The sequence below is a fragment of the Palaemon carinicauda genome, chromosome 13 (assembly GCF_036898095.1).
Source record: "Palaemon carinicauda isolate YSFRI2023 chromosome 13, ASM3689809v2, whole genome shotgun sequence".
Taxonomy (NCBI): Eukaryota; Metazoa; Arthropoda; class Malacostraca; order Decapoda; family Palaemonidae; genus Palaemon; species Palaemon carinicauda.
Window position 1 is genome coordinate 34,094,936 of NC_090737.1, and position 17,844 is coordinate 34,112,779.

The window sequence follows — 17,844 nt, forward strand, 5'->3', positions numbered from 1 at the left end:
TATATTCTTGTTTGCTCTAGCCTCGGGGGCCAGATTTAGTGAAATAGTGGCCCTTTCTAGAGATGAGGGCCATATTCAGTTCACAGAAGTGGGAGAACTGAATCTCTTTCCTGAGGCAACATTTCTCGCCAAGAATGAGCTACCTACCAAAAGGTGGGGTCCCTAGAGAATCTTCCCTCTGAAGGAAGATGTCTCGCTGTATCCAGTGGAGTGTCTAAAGGTTTATTTTCGTAGAACTTCAGACTTCAGGGGAGGACAGCTCTTTAAAGGAGAAACCTTGGGGTCAAACTTATCCCTAAAACAACTAAGGGCGAAGATCACCTATTTTATTCGCAGAGCGGATCCTGACAGTACACCCGCAGGTCATGATCCGAGAAAAATTGCTTCGTCATTAAATTTTTTCCGATACATGGACTTTGAGCGTCTTCGCTCATACACTGGATGGAAGTCATCCAGAGTGCTTTTAAACACTACGCGAAGCAAGTGCAAGAGTTGAAACGCTTTGTGGTGGCGGCAGGTAGTGTCCTAAAACCTGTTGTCTAGAGCTGCGAGGAACAGTGAATTGATTGGGACTGTCAAAGTTTGGGTGAAGGTGTTGACACTGCACAGTTCAATACTTTAAGATAAGTGGTACCAAGGTGACACTATGGACTGTTCTAGTTATTAAGGTGAAGAAACATAGAGATAACAAGTGTGCCGTGTGTTCTTACACAGTGTGAAGAGACAATCACAAAAATACATATTAGAAAATTGAATGAATATTCAGTTTTTTGTGGCCCTAACAATTTTTCCCTTTCAGGAGAAATAAATGTTTTCTGGTCTTGATTGTAAAAACATGTTTCTTATTGCATTTATTAACATTACGTTAACACTATGTTATGTATGTTGATTTTGCTGGTTATTTATTACCAATAAATACTTGATGGGTATTTGCGTCTTATTTCGCCCCAAAAATTGATTTCAATAAAGATATGCTAGAGTATTGTTTTCCTTTAATAATCTGCATATGTATATATGAACAAGTTATATAGTTGATACCTTTGTTCTCGCATACAGCGAGACATGTATGCTCTTGATGCTATGTTTACTCATATGGTATATGCAAACCTTTGTTCTGATACGAGTACAAACTCTATCTGGCTACGCATACAGCGAGTCCTGTATGCTCTTGATGCTGTTTGCTCATATGGTATATGCAAACCTTTGTTCTTGTATGAGTACAAACTTTACCTGGCTATGCATACAGTGAGGCCTGTATACTCTTGATGCTATGTTTGTTCATATGGTAAATGCAAACCTCGAGAGACTTTCCTAAGTCTAGTATGACTCTTCTCTGCAGGGGGCAGGAAGCACTAACATGGTTTATGATTAGCAGTAATGACGTACTGTATAATGGTAACGTCATATGTGTCTATGGTCTGGATGACCAAGGAAAAATTGTCCTGAGGTTAAGGCACATTTAGAAAATCCACAGATACAGTACTTTCTAAATAATTCTCCGGTAACCTTCCATCAGGACGACATGGCCTGAGCCCAAAAAACGGAAATCTATTTTTGGGTGAGATAGCCATGTCGTCCTGATGGACCTGCCCTCCTTTTCTACAGAAAAGGCCATGGCAGGATCCCTCCCAAAACTAATATATCTGTAGCACCTTGCTCAATGCTACAAGGAATAAACATGGCGGCGACTTACAGCGCCATCTGGATACTCAAAGTAGTGAGGGAAAAAGGGTAACTTTGATATCGGCTCCCCTTCAAAAATTTGCCACTTTCTCCCTCGAAGCGAAAACGCTATTCGGGGTGAAGTTCGCTATGTGTCGTATCAAGATATACGTCCCCTGATTTATGTGATATCCTTAGGAGAAATTTTAAGGATATTCGCGCCAGGAGTTAGAATTCTGGAGACCTAAAGGTAAATTCTCTGGGAATATCACTGTAGTCAAATATACCCTAGTAAGCTACTTATAGGAACCTTCCATCAGGAGGACATGGGTATCTCACCCAAATATAGAATTTTCGCTTTTCTCAAAATCCGTTTTATAAAATAATTTTGCGTTACCTGTATACATACATATACCAAGGCACTTCCCCCAATTTTGGGGGGTACCCGACATCAAACAAATGAAACGAAAAAGGGGACCTCTCCTCTCTACGTTCCTCACAGCCTGACAAGGGACTCGACCGAGTTCGGCTGGTACTGCTAGGGTGCCACAGCCCACCCTCCCCCGTTATCCACCACGGATGAAGCTTCATAATGCTGAATCCCCTACTGCTGCTACCTCCACGGTCATCCAAGGCACCGGAGAAAACAGAAGGTCCTACCGGAACTGCGTCACAATCGCTCACCATTCATTCCTATTTCTAGCACGCTCTCTTGCCTCTTTCACATCTATCCTCCTATCACCCAGAGTTTTCGTCACTCCATTCATCCACCCAAACCTTGGCCTTCCTCTTGTATTTCTCCCATCATCTCTTGCACTCATCACCTTCTTTAGCAGACAGCCATTTTCCATTCTCTCAACATAGCCAAACCACCTCAACACATTCATATCCACTCTAGCTACTAACTCATTTCTTACACCCGTTCTCACCCTCACCACTTCGTTCCTAACCCTATCTACTCGAGATACACCATCCATACTCCTTAGAAATTTCATCTCAAACACATTCAATTTCTGTCTCTCTGTCACTTTCATTCCCCATGACTCTGATCCATACATCACAGTTGGTACAATCACTTTCTCATACAGAACTCTCTTTACATTCATGCCCAACCCTCTATTTTTTACTACTCCCTTAACTGCCCCCAACACTTTGCATCCTTCATTCACTCACTGACGTACATCTGCTTCCACTCCACCATTTGCTGCAATAACAGACCCCAAGTACTTAAACTGATCCACCTCCTCAAGTAACTCTCCATTCAACATGACATTCAACCTCGCACCACCTTCCCTTCTCGTACATCTCATAACCTTACTCTTACCCACATTAACTCTCGACTTCCTACTCTCACACACCCTTCCAAATTCTGTCACTAATCGGCCAAGCTTCTCTTCCGTGTCTGCAACCAGTACAGTATCATCTGCAAACAACAACTGATTTACCTCCCATTCAATCCTCGTCCAAGCACTCAAGCATTTACCTCTCTCACCACTCCATCAACATACAAGTTAAACAACCAAGGCAACATCACACATCCTTGTCTCAGCCCCACTCTCACCGGAAACCAATCGCTCACTTCATTTCCTATCCTAACACATGCTTTAATACCTTTTTAGAAACTTTTCACTGCTTGCAACAACCTTCCACCAACTCCATATAACCTCATCACATTCCACATTGCTTCCCTATCAACTCTTATCATACGCTTTCTCCAGATCCATAAATGCAACATACACCTCCTTACCTTTTGCTAAATATTTCTCGCATATCTGCCAACTGTAAAAATCTGATTCATACAACCCCTACCTCTTTTAAAACCACCCTGTACTTCTAAGATTGCATTCTCTGTTTTATCCTTAATCCTATTAATCAGTACTCTACCATACACTTTTCCAACTACACTCAACAAACTAATACCTGTTGAATTACAACACTCATGCACATCTCCCTTACCCTTATATAGTGGTACAATACACGCACAAACCCAATCTACTGGTACCATTGACAATACAAAACACATATTAAACAATCTCGCCAACCATTCAAGTACAGTCACACCCCCTTCCTTCAACATCTCAGCTCTCATACCATCCATACCAGATGCTTTTCCTACTCTCGTTTCATCTAGTGCTCTCCTCACTTCCTCTCTTGTAATCTCTTGCTCATTCTCATCTCCCATCACCGGCACCTCAACACCTGCAACAGCAATTATGTCTGCCTCCCTATTATCCTCAACATTCAGTAAACTTTCAAAATATTCCGCCCCCCTTCTCCTTGCCTCCTCTCCTTTTAACAACCTTCCATTTCCATCTTTCACTGTTTCTTCAATTCTTGAACCAGCCTTCCTTACTCTAAAACTTCTTTGTATTCTCTTCATATGAATGACCCAATCCCTGACCCCACCACAGGTCAGCTGCCCTCTTCGCCTCACTTACCTTGCACTTTACTTCCACATTTTTCTCTATATCTTTCATAATTCTCTACACTATTACTCTGCAGCTATTCTTCAAAAGCCCTCTTTTTCTCTTCCACTTTTACCTTCACTCCATTCTACCATTCACTGCCCTTCCTCATGCTGCCTCCACCAAACTTCTTGCCACACACATCACTTGCAATCCCAAGAAAATTTTCTTTTACTAACTTCCACTCCTCCTCTAAATTACCAGTTTCTCTTACTTTCACTTCGTCATATGCCATTTTCAACCTTTCTTGATATTTACTTTTTATCCCTGGTTTTATCCCTGGTTTTATTATCTCTTCAACCCTCACTAGCTCCCTTTTACATCCACCTCTATTCCCCCACTCTTTCTACAACTAATTTTCCTTCCTCCAAAAAATGATCAGTCATACCGTTAGCCATACCCCTAAACGTGCACGTCTTTCAATCTTCCAAACATTATTTTAATTATCAACACATAATCCATTAATGCCCTTTCTACCACTCTTCCATTTTCCACTTTTACCCATGTATACTTGTTTTTATCTTTCTTTTTGAAAAAGCTAGAACTTTTCTCCATCTCTTGCTCAACACATATCTACCAGTCTCTCACTACTCTCATTTTCACCTGGTATGCCATACTTCCCAATGACCTCTCCAGCGCCCACTCCAGCATTTAAGTCACCCCTGACAACTACATAATTCCTTCTACCCAGTCCTTCTACACACCTAGTTAATTCATTCCAGAACTCATTCCGCTCTTCTTCACTTTTCTCACAACCTGGCCCACACGCACTGACATAAGCCCAACATTCCCTACCCAACCTAACCCTTACCCACATTAACCTAGATGATATCTCCTTCCATTCCACTACTTTACCTGTCAGCCATTCACTCAGCAATAAAGCTACACCTTCTCTTGCTCTTCCCCTTTCAATCCCAGACACTCTACCAGACATTTCACCAAACATCACTTCACCTTTCCCTTTTATCTTTGTCTCACACAAAGCTAATATATCCATCCCTCTATTCCTAAACATACTTCGAATCTCACATCTTTTACTCTGTATCGTACTACATCCACGCACATTCAAACACCCCAAAACTAGAGTGTGGGGAGCAGTCACTCTCCCCCCAGCTCCACCTCTTTGATGTCTCACAGGATTATAATACAGCAGAGGGGGTTCCCAGCCCCCTCATCCCGTCCCTTTTAGTCGACCCTTATGACACGCAGGGATACGTTGGCGTTATTCTAATTGTTGTTATATTTTATTTTATTAGGTATCTCACTACTGATAGCGTAGATGTTGCCGAAGCTGCCAGCAGTGCCTTATATAAGATCTTAGCCACTCAAGATGGTTATAAAGCTGCTCGAACTCTTGAAGAAAGTGTCCTTAAAGCCTTATATCCGTTCATGTCACGTCATAGATCCAAAGCAGGTTCTCCTAGTGAATCAGGTAGGCTTATGATTTAAAGCAATCTAAAATGCCAAGTTTAAGTTTGAAATTTTAAAGCTAATTCTAAAAAAAGTGTGAGCCTTTTATACCCAGGTTAAAACTTTCAGATTTTGAAAATAAAGTTCAAGTTTGAACTGTCAAAGCTAGTTTACTTTTCATAAAGTGTGAGCCTTTTATGCCAAGGTGTGACCTTTCAGATTCTGAAAATTAGAGAAATACAAGATTTGTGGTGTAGGATTTAAACCTTTGAGTTGACATTTTTTACAGAAAATTTAGGTAAAGTGTTCAGAGTTCTGTTTACTAGGGCAGAATCTCGGAAACTACCTGCTGCTAGTAATCTATGGGCTATAACTAAAACCATGCTAGACCTTATCAGGTATTAGGTGATTTTATGTGATTTAAAGTACACAGGGAATATATGTAAAACATTATTATGTCAAAGGATTGTATATATTTATTTATTCAGGTTTCAGTTAAATTGAAAAAAATTTCAACTTTTAGAATGTTGTTCATGTAAAGTGGTACCATTATTTATTTTGCAGGGATCGATTGTGCTACATATAAATTTATTGTCGAAGACTGTGAAAAGTGGATTGGTGGAAGTAATTTTGAAAATTGGATATCCAGTCTGACATGTTTGTTGATTGAAGCAGGATGTGGTAGCGAGATTTTGACTTACATACTCCCTGTTTGTAGAATAAAAGTAAGTTTTTTATGATTTTTGTTTGTGGTAATGGAGCTTAATAAAGATTATAAAGAACTTGATAGTCATTAATTTTCAGTAGAGAGATTTTCAGATTATATATTGATGATGTGTTTATATCATGGCAAACTGAAAAGGTACCTTTAGTTGAGGATAAAATCCTCAGTTGACAAAAATTTTGGGTCTTTTTATCCCAATGAGTATCCCTCACATGAGGGATATTGGTAACTAACTACCTCAGGCGTAGAATCCTCTTCTGCTACCTAATGCTACAGAAACTTTTCATCATATAATTTGGCCACCCTTCCTTGTTTTAGAAGCTTGTGCCTTCAGGGAGTCAGGGCATCTCTACAAGAGATCCATTCTGTAGTATTAGGGGATCAGTGGTCGACCCAGAATTTCCCCCCGTTCTACTCTATTTCATTGATAAAGGATAATGGAAACGTCACCAGGGGAGTCTTTAGACTTTCAACTGTTTTCAGATGCATCAATGCAGGTGCGGGGCTTTCACTTGTGTAATTTGGTTGTGTCAGGTGTGTTGTCAGCAGAAAAAATGCATCTGCATCAGTGGTCTGGAGATACAAGCATTGCAATAAGTTTGGGAATACTCAGTAGTATTGATGTGTAACATGACTGCTGTAGTAGCTTAAATCAGAAGGCAAGCAGGAACAGCTTCCCCACTTCTGTGCAAGTTGACAAAATAGGAGTACATCTGGCTGGCAATTCACACCTTTCCCCTGTTCAATTTGATTCATTGCTAGATCTCAAATGAACTTAGTTGCTCCCAGATGGCCACAATCTGTTAGTATTTTAGAGCAGATTGCAAACTTACTTGTCAATCTTCATCAAGAAGCTCCACTCTGTCACGACTGTGGAAGGCTACTGCCCAGTCTTGAGTCCTGTCTTCCAATTTTAGAACATAAAGCTCTCCTCTTTGTGGGAGTTTTCTATGATTGTTAAGAACATCGAGCAATTCTGTCCACCCCGAGACAGGCCCCATGAGTGGGATGTGACCTGTGTTCTCAATTCTCGAATTATGCTCTGTACAAGCGTTTGAGAAGGTCATCAGAGAGGAGTCATAACTCCCAAGATCATCTTTTTGTTTGCAGTAACTTTGATGATAAGAGTTTTCCTTTCTTGTATATCCCAATAGGTTGGAAGAAAGTCTCTTAGTTTCTTGCCCGAATTCGTTACCAAACCAAGAACCCGTCAACACACAACAAAGATTCAAGACCATCTCCATACCCTCGTTTCATGAAGCATCGGTTGATCCCATCTAATCCGAAGGTCAATAAATGGCCTCATCTGTAAAAATGTAAAGTTACGGGGCATCACCCCTTGTTTTTGTTCTGCGAAAGGGGACCCAACAAGCAATATGTAGTTCAAGGAAGATTTCTTTCAGACATTGAATTATAAAGTTGTAGCTCACTGATTTAAGAAATTATTGAGCAATCTGGATCATGTTATGAAAAAATACAACAAGCAAATTTAAAAAGGATATTTGTTCCAACACGGAGTACTTACCTCGAACTACTTTCTTAGGAGTATCTGGGATTCTCCTCCCTACCGACAAGAATTTTGTGTACAGTAGTTTCCCCTATCTCCGTTTTCTATAGTGGCGGAAGGATACTCACCCTGAGGCGACCCGGGTCAGCGTGCGAGAGCATGGAGCTAGGTCTCGGTCACCAGTAAGCTTCTGGTCGCGGCGTGATTCACATCTCGCCGCTCTCACATCCCGTGCGACCCTCTGTGTCCCCACGTGGTTACTGCGTGTTTACCGATTCCCTTGTATCCTTTCATCCACCTCTTTCCCCTGTGTTCTTGTGTTGCTTGGTGCTTTTGTGTTCTAGTATGGATCACAAACGTCGTTGCCCCGGGCCTAAGACCGGTAAATCGTGTTTTGTGTTTCTATCTAAACCGGAGGTTGACCCGCATACCCTGTGTTCATCGTGCAGGGGCAGCGTGTGTTCCCCGTCCGCCACGTGTCCGGAGTGCGAGGCCTGGCCAGAAATCCAGTGGGCCTTGTACGGAACAAAGAAGAAAAGGCATCTAAGAGGTCTCCTAAGAAGGTGGGTGCTGCCTCGCCCTTGGTTTCGCCCACGGCTCCTTCGGAGAGAGGTTCCCCTTCGCCTTCCCCTACCCAGAGTAGGGGACGAGGTAAGTCCGTTGCGGGGAAGCAGCCCATTGCCGTTCCCCATGAGTCCAATGTTCCTAATGTGGGGGATGTTGTTTCTTTGCAGGTGTGTGGGGGGCCTGCTGGGGAAGCGGGAGTGTGCTCGGGAGACGAAGTCCTGTTGCCTACAGGATCCGCCTCTACCGAAGACCCGGTGTGGGGGAAGACTGCTCCGGCTCCTTCCCCCGCATCATGGCAGTTTGTTTCAGGTATTTCAGTGCCCAGGGGAAAAGTAGACAATGAGAGGCCGCCGACAGGTTCGTCGGACCTCAACTCCATCGTTTGAACGGCGCCTAGGACGCCCTTCAGGTCGCCGATGCGCCAAGAGGAAGAGTTTGGCGGCTGGTTCGCGTCCAGGAAGACTGTACGGACTCCCCCGGCACCGTCGTCGACGCTTCCAACCGACTTTATGCAGCCGTTCACGCCGGTGAAGCAGCACGTGGACCCTACATCGGCATCGGAGGTCTCGGAGGACTCGGCGAGCTCTTCTTCCACCTCTTCTTCGTCCTCCTCTTCACCATCCTCGTCAGACTCGTCCTCATCGGAAGACTCCGATCCCCGTGAGGCGAGAAAGAAGCGGAAGAGGTCCCGGAGGAGGATGTTTCGCTCCCGCTCAGCCCCGTCCAGGAAACGCTCGAGGACCTCCAAGAACAAAAGCAAGAAAGGGGGTTCGTCCAGGGATAAGTGGGTCCGTGTGACGATTCCCCGCAGCGTGTTGATCAGGGCAGCCTCCGCTCCAGGCTCATCCGGGTTGCCCCCTAAAACCGCAACTTCGCCCTCACGACACGGGACGTCCGATCGGTCTGCTCGTCGTCCGAAGCCTCAACACAGGTCGGCTTCGCCAAGCCTAAACCCGCAAAGGCACCGGCTCCATCCGCCCAGCGGAGAGAGCTGCCCCTTCGGCCCGGTAACATGGCCCCTATACCCAGTTCCACGGCAGCTCTATCCAAGCGCCCTGGTCAACCGGAAGATCACCGTAGGCCCCTGGCCCCACAAAGCTCCTCGGGAGGGGGTAGACCCATGACGGCTACCTCCGTCTCAGCGGAGCCATCCGTGCTGGAAGTTCCCGCGCCATTGGTTCGGCGAGAGAGAGAGGACCTAGCCTCCCACGTGGCTCCATCCGTGATCGACGGTGCACCCGACGCGGAGGATCAAGTGATGGAAGGACTCATGGACGGTGGAGAATGCTCAGTAGATGACGTCTCCTCCTACAGGAAGGTGCTGGCTCTGATGAGACGGCACCACAGGCTGGACGACCCGAAACCCTCGACAGAGCAGGCCTGGCTCTTGGGTCTGGGCAGGTTTGTAGACAACCCTGTCCAACAAAAGCCGCCCCTAACCCTTCCGTTGGCCCCAGACGTTAAATTGGGGATGGACCACGTGGACAGATACGTCGCGGGTCAGGCAGACTCTCACAGGGCCCAAGGGTCCTTCAAGCTGCTTCCGGGGTTAAGGACCCAGAAGCAGTTTTATGTCCCGGACGGGTGGCGAGCGGGACCCCGCGCAGTCGAAACTTCAGTAGCCACTCTTAACCAAGGGAGTGCGGAAGACAGGGCCTCCTCTGCCCCAGTGTGCTTTTCCCCAGCAGAGGCCGCGATGATGGAGGACACGGCCCAGGACATAGTGAACGTCATGGCATGGCTGGACTGGTGGGCGTGTACCCTTGTAGGCTTTCAGTCGTCCCATGATCTGACAGTGCCGGAAAATCAAACCTTACTCCAAGAACTGAACCGCTGAGGGGGGAAGGCAATGAAATTCCTTGCCTTCCAGTCCCTCACGCAGACGGCTAACTGGGTGTTACGGAAAAGAGACACCGTTCTCATTAAATTGGTTTGTAGGCTGCCCGAGAGAGAGGTGAAGTGCCTGAGGAACTCCCCTGCGTGGGGCGACTCCGTCTTCCCCTGAAGGCAGTAGAGGAAGTTATGGAGAGGGTAAGAAAAATCAAGGAGACAGGAGAGTCCAGGATCCCTACATCAAGGCGACCAACGCACAGAAGGATTGCTTCAGACGGTCCCCACTCCTCGGCAGCACAACCCAGACGGGTTTCCCCTTCGTCTTCCTGGCGTCAAGCCTCGCAGCCCCCCCGTAGGAGAAACATGACTCCGCAGGCCTCCTTTAGGCCTAACTACTACAACTCCAGGAGAGGACGGTCGAGTTGCGCCTCCAGGAGAAGGTAGGGAGTGAGGCCCCCTAATCCTGCCGAAGCCTCAGGTAGGGGGATGCCTCAAACGTTCTTAGCAAGCATGGCGGGACAACGGAGCAGATCCATGGTCCGTGGCAGTCCTGAGGGACGGGTACAGAGTTCCCTTTTTGGCAGACTTGCCCCCTCTAATCCCCGACCAACGGGCGGAGTGGTTGGCTCTCAAAGACCCCTTGAAGAAGGCGGCGTTACAGGAAGAAGTGTCGGCCATGCTCACCAAAGGGGCATTAGAACTAGTCAAGGACCCCTCCCTGGGGTTCTACAGCAGGCTCTTCCTGGTAGAGAAGGCGACAGGGGGTTGGAGGCCGGTCATAGACCTCTCGGCCCTCAACAAGTTCATATGCAAGACCGACTTCAAGATGGATACCCCGAAGTCGGTGATGGCAGCCTTGAGGGAAGGAGACTTCATGATGTCGCTGGATCTCAACGACGCGTATTTTCAGATCCCTGTCCCCCCTCCAGCAGGAAGTTCCTAAGGGTAAAGTGGGGTTCCCAGTCGTTGGAGTTCAGAACCCTATGCTTCGGACTGTTGACAGCTCCTCAGGTCTTCACAAGGGTCTTCACAACAGTGTCAGTCTGGGCTCACGAGCAGGGGATCCCCCTGATCTGGTAGCTAGACGACTGGTTGTTGCTTTCAGCCTCAGAGGAAGTACTGAAGGAGCAAGGTGCGAAGCTTTTACGGTTCTGCAAGGACTTGGGGCTCACCGTCAACTTGGAAAAGTCACAGTTGATTCCCTCAACCAGGATGACTTACCTGGGGATGGTCCTAGACTCCAAGTTGGGGAGGGCCTTCCCCTACTCAGAGAGGTTGTGGCGGGATGTTAAAAAAACAAGCCCCACACCCTGAATCACACCTACTGACAATGGTCCCACAACACAAACTTTCCCCTTACTTTATCAACTGGACTCTTGGACAAAAGGACAAACAAAACAAAACATACCCTTAAAACTATATTTCCTAATACCACAATACTTAACATGGAACCATTCACAATCAAAATAATAATTACACTTACAACTAATCATAAACTTCACACTAAATATATAATAACCACCATTCAAATAATCAACGAAATCCCTAACAAAACTTAAATCAACCGCACACCAACACCCAAATAAATATATGTGTTTATATATATTTTATAGACACCAACACTGTCTATACACACAAGCCAACTGTCTTTTATGGCACAACACCACTACAGTAGGGTCCCGAATTAAGCGTGTTCGAATTACACGATTCCCCTTTTCCGCGATCGCTATTTTTCAAAAATAAATTTTCTGTATCTGCGAGGCTGTTCAAAGTTTGCGAGTCAAGCACTACAAAATGTATCAAATCTATTGTCTTTTTAAGTATATTGGTAGCCCTAAATACGGTGATTTATAATAAATGTTACAAAACAATATCAACATTACATTTCATTAACATAATTTCATAATGAATAGCCTATTTAAGGATAAAATTCCACATCAACAATGAAATCAACTGTTAACTGTGCGAGTCCAGCTGACAAAATGTAAACAGAAATGTGGTTACGTTCTCGGCAATCTTTATCTTTCTCCAACCTTACGATAATTGTAATGGTAGTGTTAATGATGGTATATTAAAGCATTATTTTTGTTTAGTACAGTATATTTAAAAGCCTTATTTTTCCCTCTGGGCGTTCAAGGTTTTCACGAGTAGACTGGGTTCGTTTATTGGCAGTGAATAGCCTAAACTTCGGTAACGAGTCGTCAATATTTTGTCATATTTTAAACAGTATACATTTGATTTGCAAACATTGGTTTTGTAGAGTAGACGGTAAAATAAAATCGAGAGAGAGAGAGAGAGAGAGAGAGAGAGAGAGAGAGAGAGAGAGAGAGAGAGAGAGAGAGAGAGAGATTTGATGGCAGAAATCCCTCTCTCTCTCTCTCTCGATTTTATTTTACCGTCTACTCTACAAAACCAATGTTTGCAAATCAAATGTATACTGTTTAAAATATGACAAAATATTGACGACTCGTTACCGAAGTTTAGGCTATTCTCTGCCGATAAACGATAACAAACCCTTTAATGCAAACTAACTGTATCCTTTGATATTCCTCTATATTTATCACGAATTCCTTCTATACCTCCTCAGACACTCTTATTTCAAATATCTAAATTATTCTTATCACAACTAACACCATCTAGTCATTTTCATTCCATTATATCTATTATTCCTCTGGATCTTATTCCCTTTCCTTATTCTGTTTATTCGATGGGATTCGTTTTTCCCTTTACCGTCTTTCAGAATCTATTTTTAGCCACTGGCAACCAAATCCCCCCTTCCCCCGTTTCCTACCGTCTCCCCTGCGAGTCCACCCAGCCTATCTCATCACTCCCCCCACCTTCATCCTCCCCTGTTCTAGGTCTGTAACCTTCTGCGTCATAATATCTCTCTCTCTCTCTCTCTCTCTCTCTCTCTCTCTCTCTCTCTCTCTCTCTCTCTCTCTCGTTATACAATACTTACAAATAGATGAAGAAACCAAAATCGGTTTTCTTGAAGTGTCAATTAAATACAAAACGAAAAAATTATACCGTGTATACATCCATTTCAATCATAGCTTAAAATACGGTAACCGATTTCGTCCGCAAACCACTATTTTTTAGGGAACACCATTCTATTCCAGAAAATTTTTACTCTTTAAATGTCAATTGCGCTATAATAAAACATGTACTTATGTTGTTAAATTTCGGGTGTGTTTTAAAAATCGAGTATTGCTAACTTATTTTTGTTTTACTTTTGGCTGTGATCACATCAGCTGATGTCTAGCTTCCGCGCGAATACAATAACAAAGAATTGTTTACACCATTTCTTAACTTATTCAAACCATCTATACAGTTAATATTACATAAACACCAATGTGTTATAACCTATCATATTTATTGTTTAGTACTTTAAAACCATCCCTCTCTCTCTCTCTCTCTCTCTCTCTCTCTCTCTCTCTCTCTCTCTCTCTCTCTCTCTCTCTCTCTCTCTCACACATCGAACGTTATAGCGGTAACCTAATTGTTCGGTGACTTTAAAAATAGGCCTAGTACTTTCTTCTTTTACCTTTTTTGCATATGGATCCATAATTGAGGTGGGTACAAGTTGACTTATAACTGAAGTTAAGAAAAGTATTTTGGATATGGAAAGGACAATTATCTTTCGTAACAGTTTAGAATTATCGTAAGTTATCACTCTGTCATTAGCGGCAGTTTGCTATTGTGGATTAAACGCATAAGGAAAAAAAAATTTCCAGCTTTGCTACGAATTTAGGAATTTATATGGATACGGTAAGTAAAATATTTGTAATAACATAATGTTTACTAAATGTTTGTAATATCATTAGTTATGACTTAGATCATGTGTGTTTAATGCATTCGTTTGTTTATTATGATCGAAGATGGAGCGTAAACAAATGGAAGGTTTCCGTTTCAGGCGGCATCATAAAGAAAAACATTTCATAAATGGCATTCATTTCATTTATTTGAAAGTTCTAATAAAAAATAATTAGAACATTGGTAATAACAAATTCAACATATAATCTATACTTGGTAAAATTGCTGTCAATTCAAAAACACAGATGTATAAATGCGTCTGTTTCTTCGTTGTGATCAGAGATAAACGTAAACAAAACATTGGTTGTCGTTTTCTATTGTGCTTTTTAGCGTGTTTAGGAAACGCATGATATAAAATCGCCTTTATTTTGATAATTCTGGATTTTCAATCATACAACAAGCTAGTCTATAGAGTGATGGTTTTGCTATTCACCAGTTGTATTATACAATAGATATGGCAAACATTAAAATTTGTCTGTATTTTGGGTTGTGTTATAATGGGAAATATATGGTGTTTACACCTATCCTGGTTGTAATTTTAACCATTTTTCAAGTTATTAGAACTTTAAAGTATATTAAATGTTTTATTTATTTACAAGAACAATTTGATATTATAAAGAAATACAGTATAGTACAAAGAAAGTATTGGAAATGGGTAGTAAACACATTTGAATAGGCAAATTGCTGGTTGCCATGGCCGCAATGGAATTATTTCTGTTGTGTGTTTCGAAATTCGCGATTTTCCATTTACACGAGGTCATTAATCGACCAAATTCTCGCATAATTCGGGACCCTACTGTATATGAAACCCGAAGATTGTTTTCAATTTCCATAACGGACTTAACTCCTCGGGGTCATGGGTGTCATCGTCGTCGATATCATCATCATCATCAACATCATCATCCTAAATCTTAATTGTAATAAACAGGCCAGGTCGTCAACAGTTGATCAATCAAATGAGCAGTCCAAACAAAATCGTAATACAGGCCAAGTCATCAACAATACATCCACTTTCAAAAAATTTGGGTCTCTCCAAAGGAGGAATCACGGCCTGCCAAAAATAAAGAAAGAAAAACACTTACGAACACTTCTAGCTAACTGAACTATCGCACTATAATCAAAGATAAATAATAAATTGTTCCTATCATTCACAATCACGACAAGCAAAGATAAACAAAACTGTACTTACTTTGAAAATCAAAAAAACACTTCCACGCTGGTCGAAAAATATATATATAATCCAGCGTTCACACAACTGACTCAGGACGCAGTCAATCAAAAAAAGCATTCGCTCCGAAACATTCACCACTGTCGTAACCTAACTAAAAAATGTAAACAAACAATCTCATTCAAACCAACAGTCTTTCTCACCACAAACGATCGTTAACCTAACTACTTTCGCTCGCTAACACAATATCTCTCTCTCTCTCTCTCTCTCTCTCTCTCTCTCTCTCTCTCTCTCTCTCTCTCTCTCTCTCTCTCTCTCTCTCTCTCTCTCAGGATTTGGCAAAACCAAAAAAATAAAATAAAGCAAAAATAAATCCTCCACATTCCTCCCCCCTTACTTTGCCAAATCCTTCTCACACAACACTTGCATTATTTTTTTCATAACCCAGTCGCAGTCGGGAACGGGACCTCTACTCCGAGTAACTGGGCCCCCATATACTCTCTCATTCACTTCTTCCTTATCACAATCATTCGCTACATTAACACTATTCCTATCTAAATCCCTATCATCTAATATATCATGTACAATCCCATCTACCTCGTTCTCATTTGGCCCTATAATTACACTCATTTCTGTAAACAGTTCATCCATTTTATCAAAAACATTCTCAACTTTAGCAAAAGATTCATTCATGCTACTTATCATTCTCCTGTCTCTCATTCTCGCATTCTTCATTTTTTCTTTTACATCATCTAACGAAAAGCCACACACACTATAAGTATCATTCATACTCAGCCACGTTTCATCTGTATTAATACATTTATCCTCCACAATCACTTGTACATTTACACCCTTCTCATACTTATTCGTATTCTTACCTATACCTATAAATTTCCCTTGCACTTTATCCTCACTTAAAACTTTCAAACGCCTCTTTTTCCTATATTCAACTAACACTAATTGTTTATTTTCCAGCCCTAACTTCTCATGCATAATAGGTTCATACTTGCTCATTTCCAACCAATTACTCATCCCATTATCACAAACATTAATCCTATTCCTTCCACACACACAGGAGGACTCACCCAGCTGAACCCTCTTACACTCTAGTTTCCCGAACATCCTGGCTGACTTACTCTCTTCTTCCTACATACTCTAGCTACATGTCCATCTGCACCACATTCAGTACACTTACCCCGCAGCTCCTTGCACATTCTAGCATAATGACCATCCTTACCACAATTACCACAAATCACATTCATACGATTACTACGACATCCACTCGCCACATGCCCAATCATACCACACCGAAAACACTTAACCTCTTTCTCTTTCTTGCACTCACTAATTCTATGCCCTACCTCACCACATCCAAAACAAGCACCTAGAGCCCATCTGCATTCATTCTTCTTATGACCTACTTTCCCACACCTATAACACTTTTCATCACGGACACGGCTATCTGACATACCTCGATGTGCACTCACACTACTATCCCTCCAAACCTGATTCCCTTGCCTAAACCCTTCATTTGTCCTTACAGGTATTCCCACATTACTCGCCCTAACACTCCTATCTACTACACTATCAGCTACCCTCATCAGTCCTCTCATAACAGCATCTCTAAAACTAACAAATTCTGGCACACTTTCCTCCATTCCAGTTCTTACACTCACAGATTTACTTTCTTTCATACACCTATCCAACTCGTAATCCTCAACTATCTCTAAAATATCATCCCATGTCAATCTTTCTTTCGTCCAACTCATTTTCTCCTTCCGTTTCAAATTAACAAACTCAGCAACATTCTCGGGTACAGTAGCCAAAAACTTCCTCATTAACTCCTTATTCTCATTTATGCCTTCATCCCCATACTTCTTCCTAGCTAACGTTTCCAACCTACATACGTACATTGATATCGCTTCTCCTGCATTCATCCGTGCTTCATCAAAATCATTCTTACGCTTATACTTAACACTCCCTTTCATACGTTTTACCTGCTCAATTATTCTCTTTTTCACACTTTCATAATCAACGTCACCTACACTCATTATCACTCCATACATCGTCAACAAATACCCAGTTAAATATTCTCCTAACTCCCTAGCCCAAACTCTTTTACTATCACCATACTTATCCTGACAATACCTCTCATACTCCTTGAAAAAATCATATACATCCCTACTGCTATGCTCATTGAACCTTTCACACCGAGGTACCTCTCTCATAAACACAGTCTTACACACATCACGTTCATTCTCACTGCTATCATCACTGTCTACTCCCTTGTTACCTTCTTCCTCATTTGAATACAATGAATCCACTTCCACACTTAAATTCCTATCCTTAACCATTCCTTTCTTACCCTTTTTCTTACTTACCACTTTCACCCATTCACGATCGTCCTTGCTATCAGCCTGATACTTTTTCTTCCCTTTCTTCACATCACTTTTACCTTTCCTTTCATCTTTCCTCTCACCTTTCTGTTCATCCTTACTATGCCTAATTCCCTTATTTTCAATATCACCATCACTATTACTACTATCACTATCACTTCCTTTCCCATTATCACCTACCTTAACCTTCTCTTCCACTACCAACCCATTCCCCGAAGCTGAGGACACTCCTCCGACTGCACCTTCACCCATTATAGTTTTCATCATCCCCATGACTTGCCCCATCATATCTTCCATTC

At 42.6% G+C, this 17,844-nt stretch overlaps 1 protein-coding gene across 1 annotated transcript in view; it reads left to right on the forward strand.

Moving 5' to 3' along the window:
- tefu (Serine/threonine-protein kinase tefu) overlaps positions 1-17,844 on the forward strand; it is a 912,746-nt gene that overhangs the window by 676,916 nt on the left and 217,986 nt on the right. The window contains exons 34-35 of the mRNA XM_068385552.1: positions 5,384-5,559; positions 6,102-6,262. Of these exons, the coding sequence (XP_068241653.1) occupies positions 5,384-5,559; positions 6,102-6,262 (337 nt within the window). The remainder of the gene's footprint in view (positions 1-5,383; positions 5,560-6,101; positions 6,263-17,844) is intronic.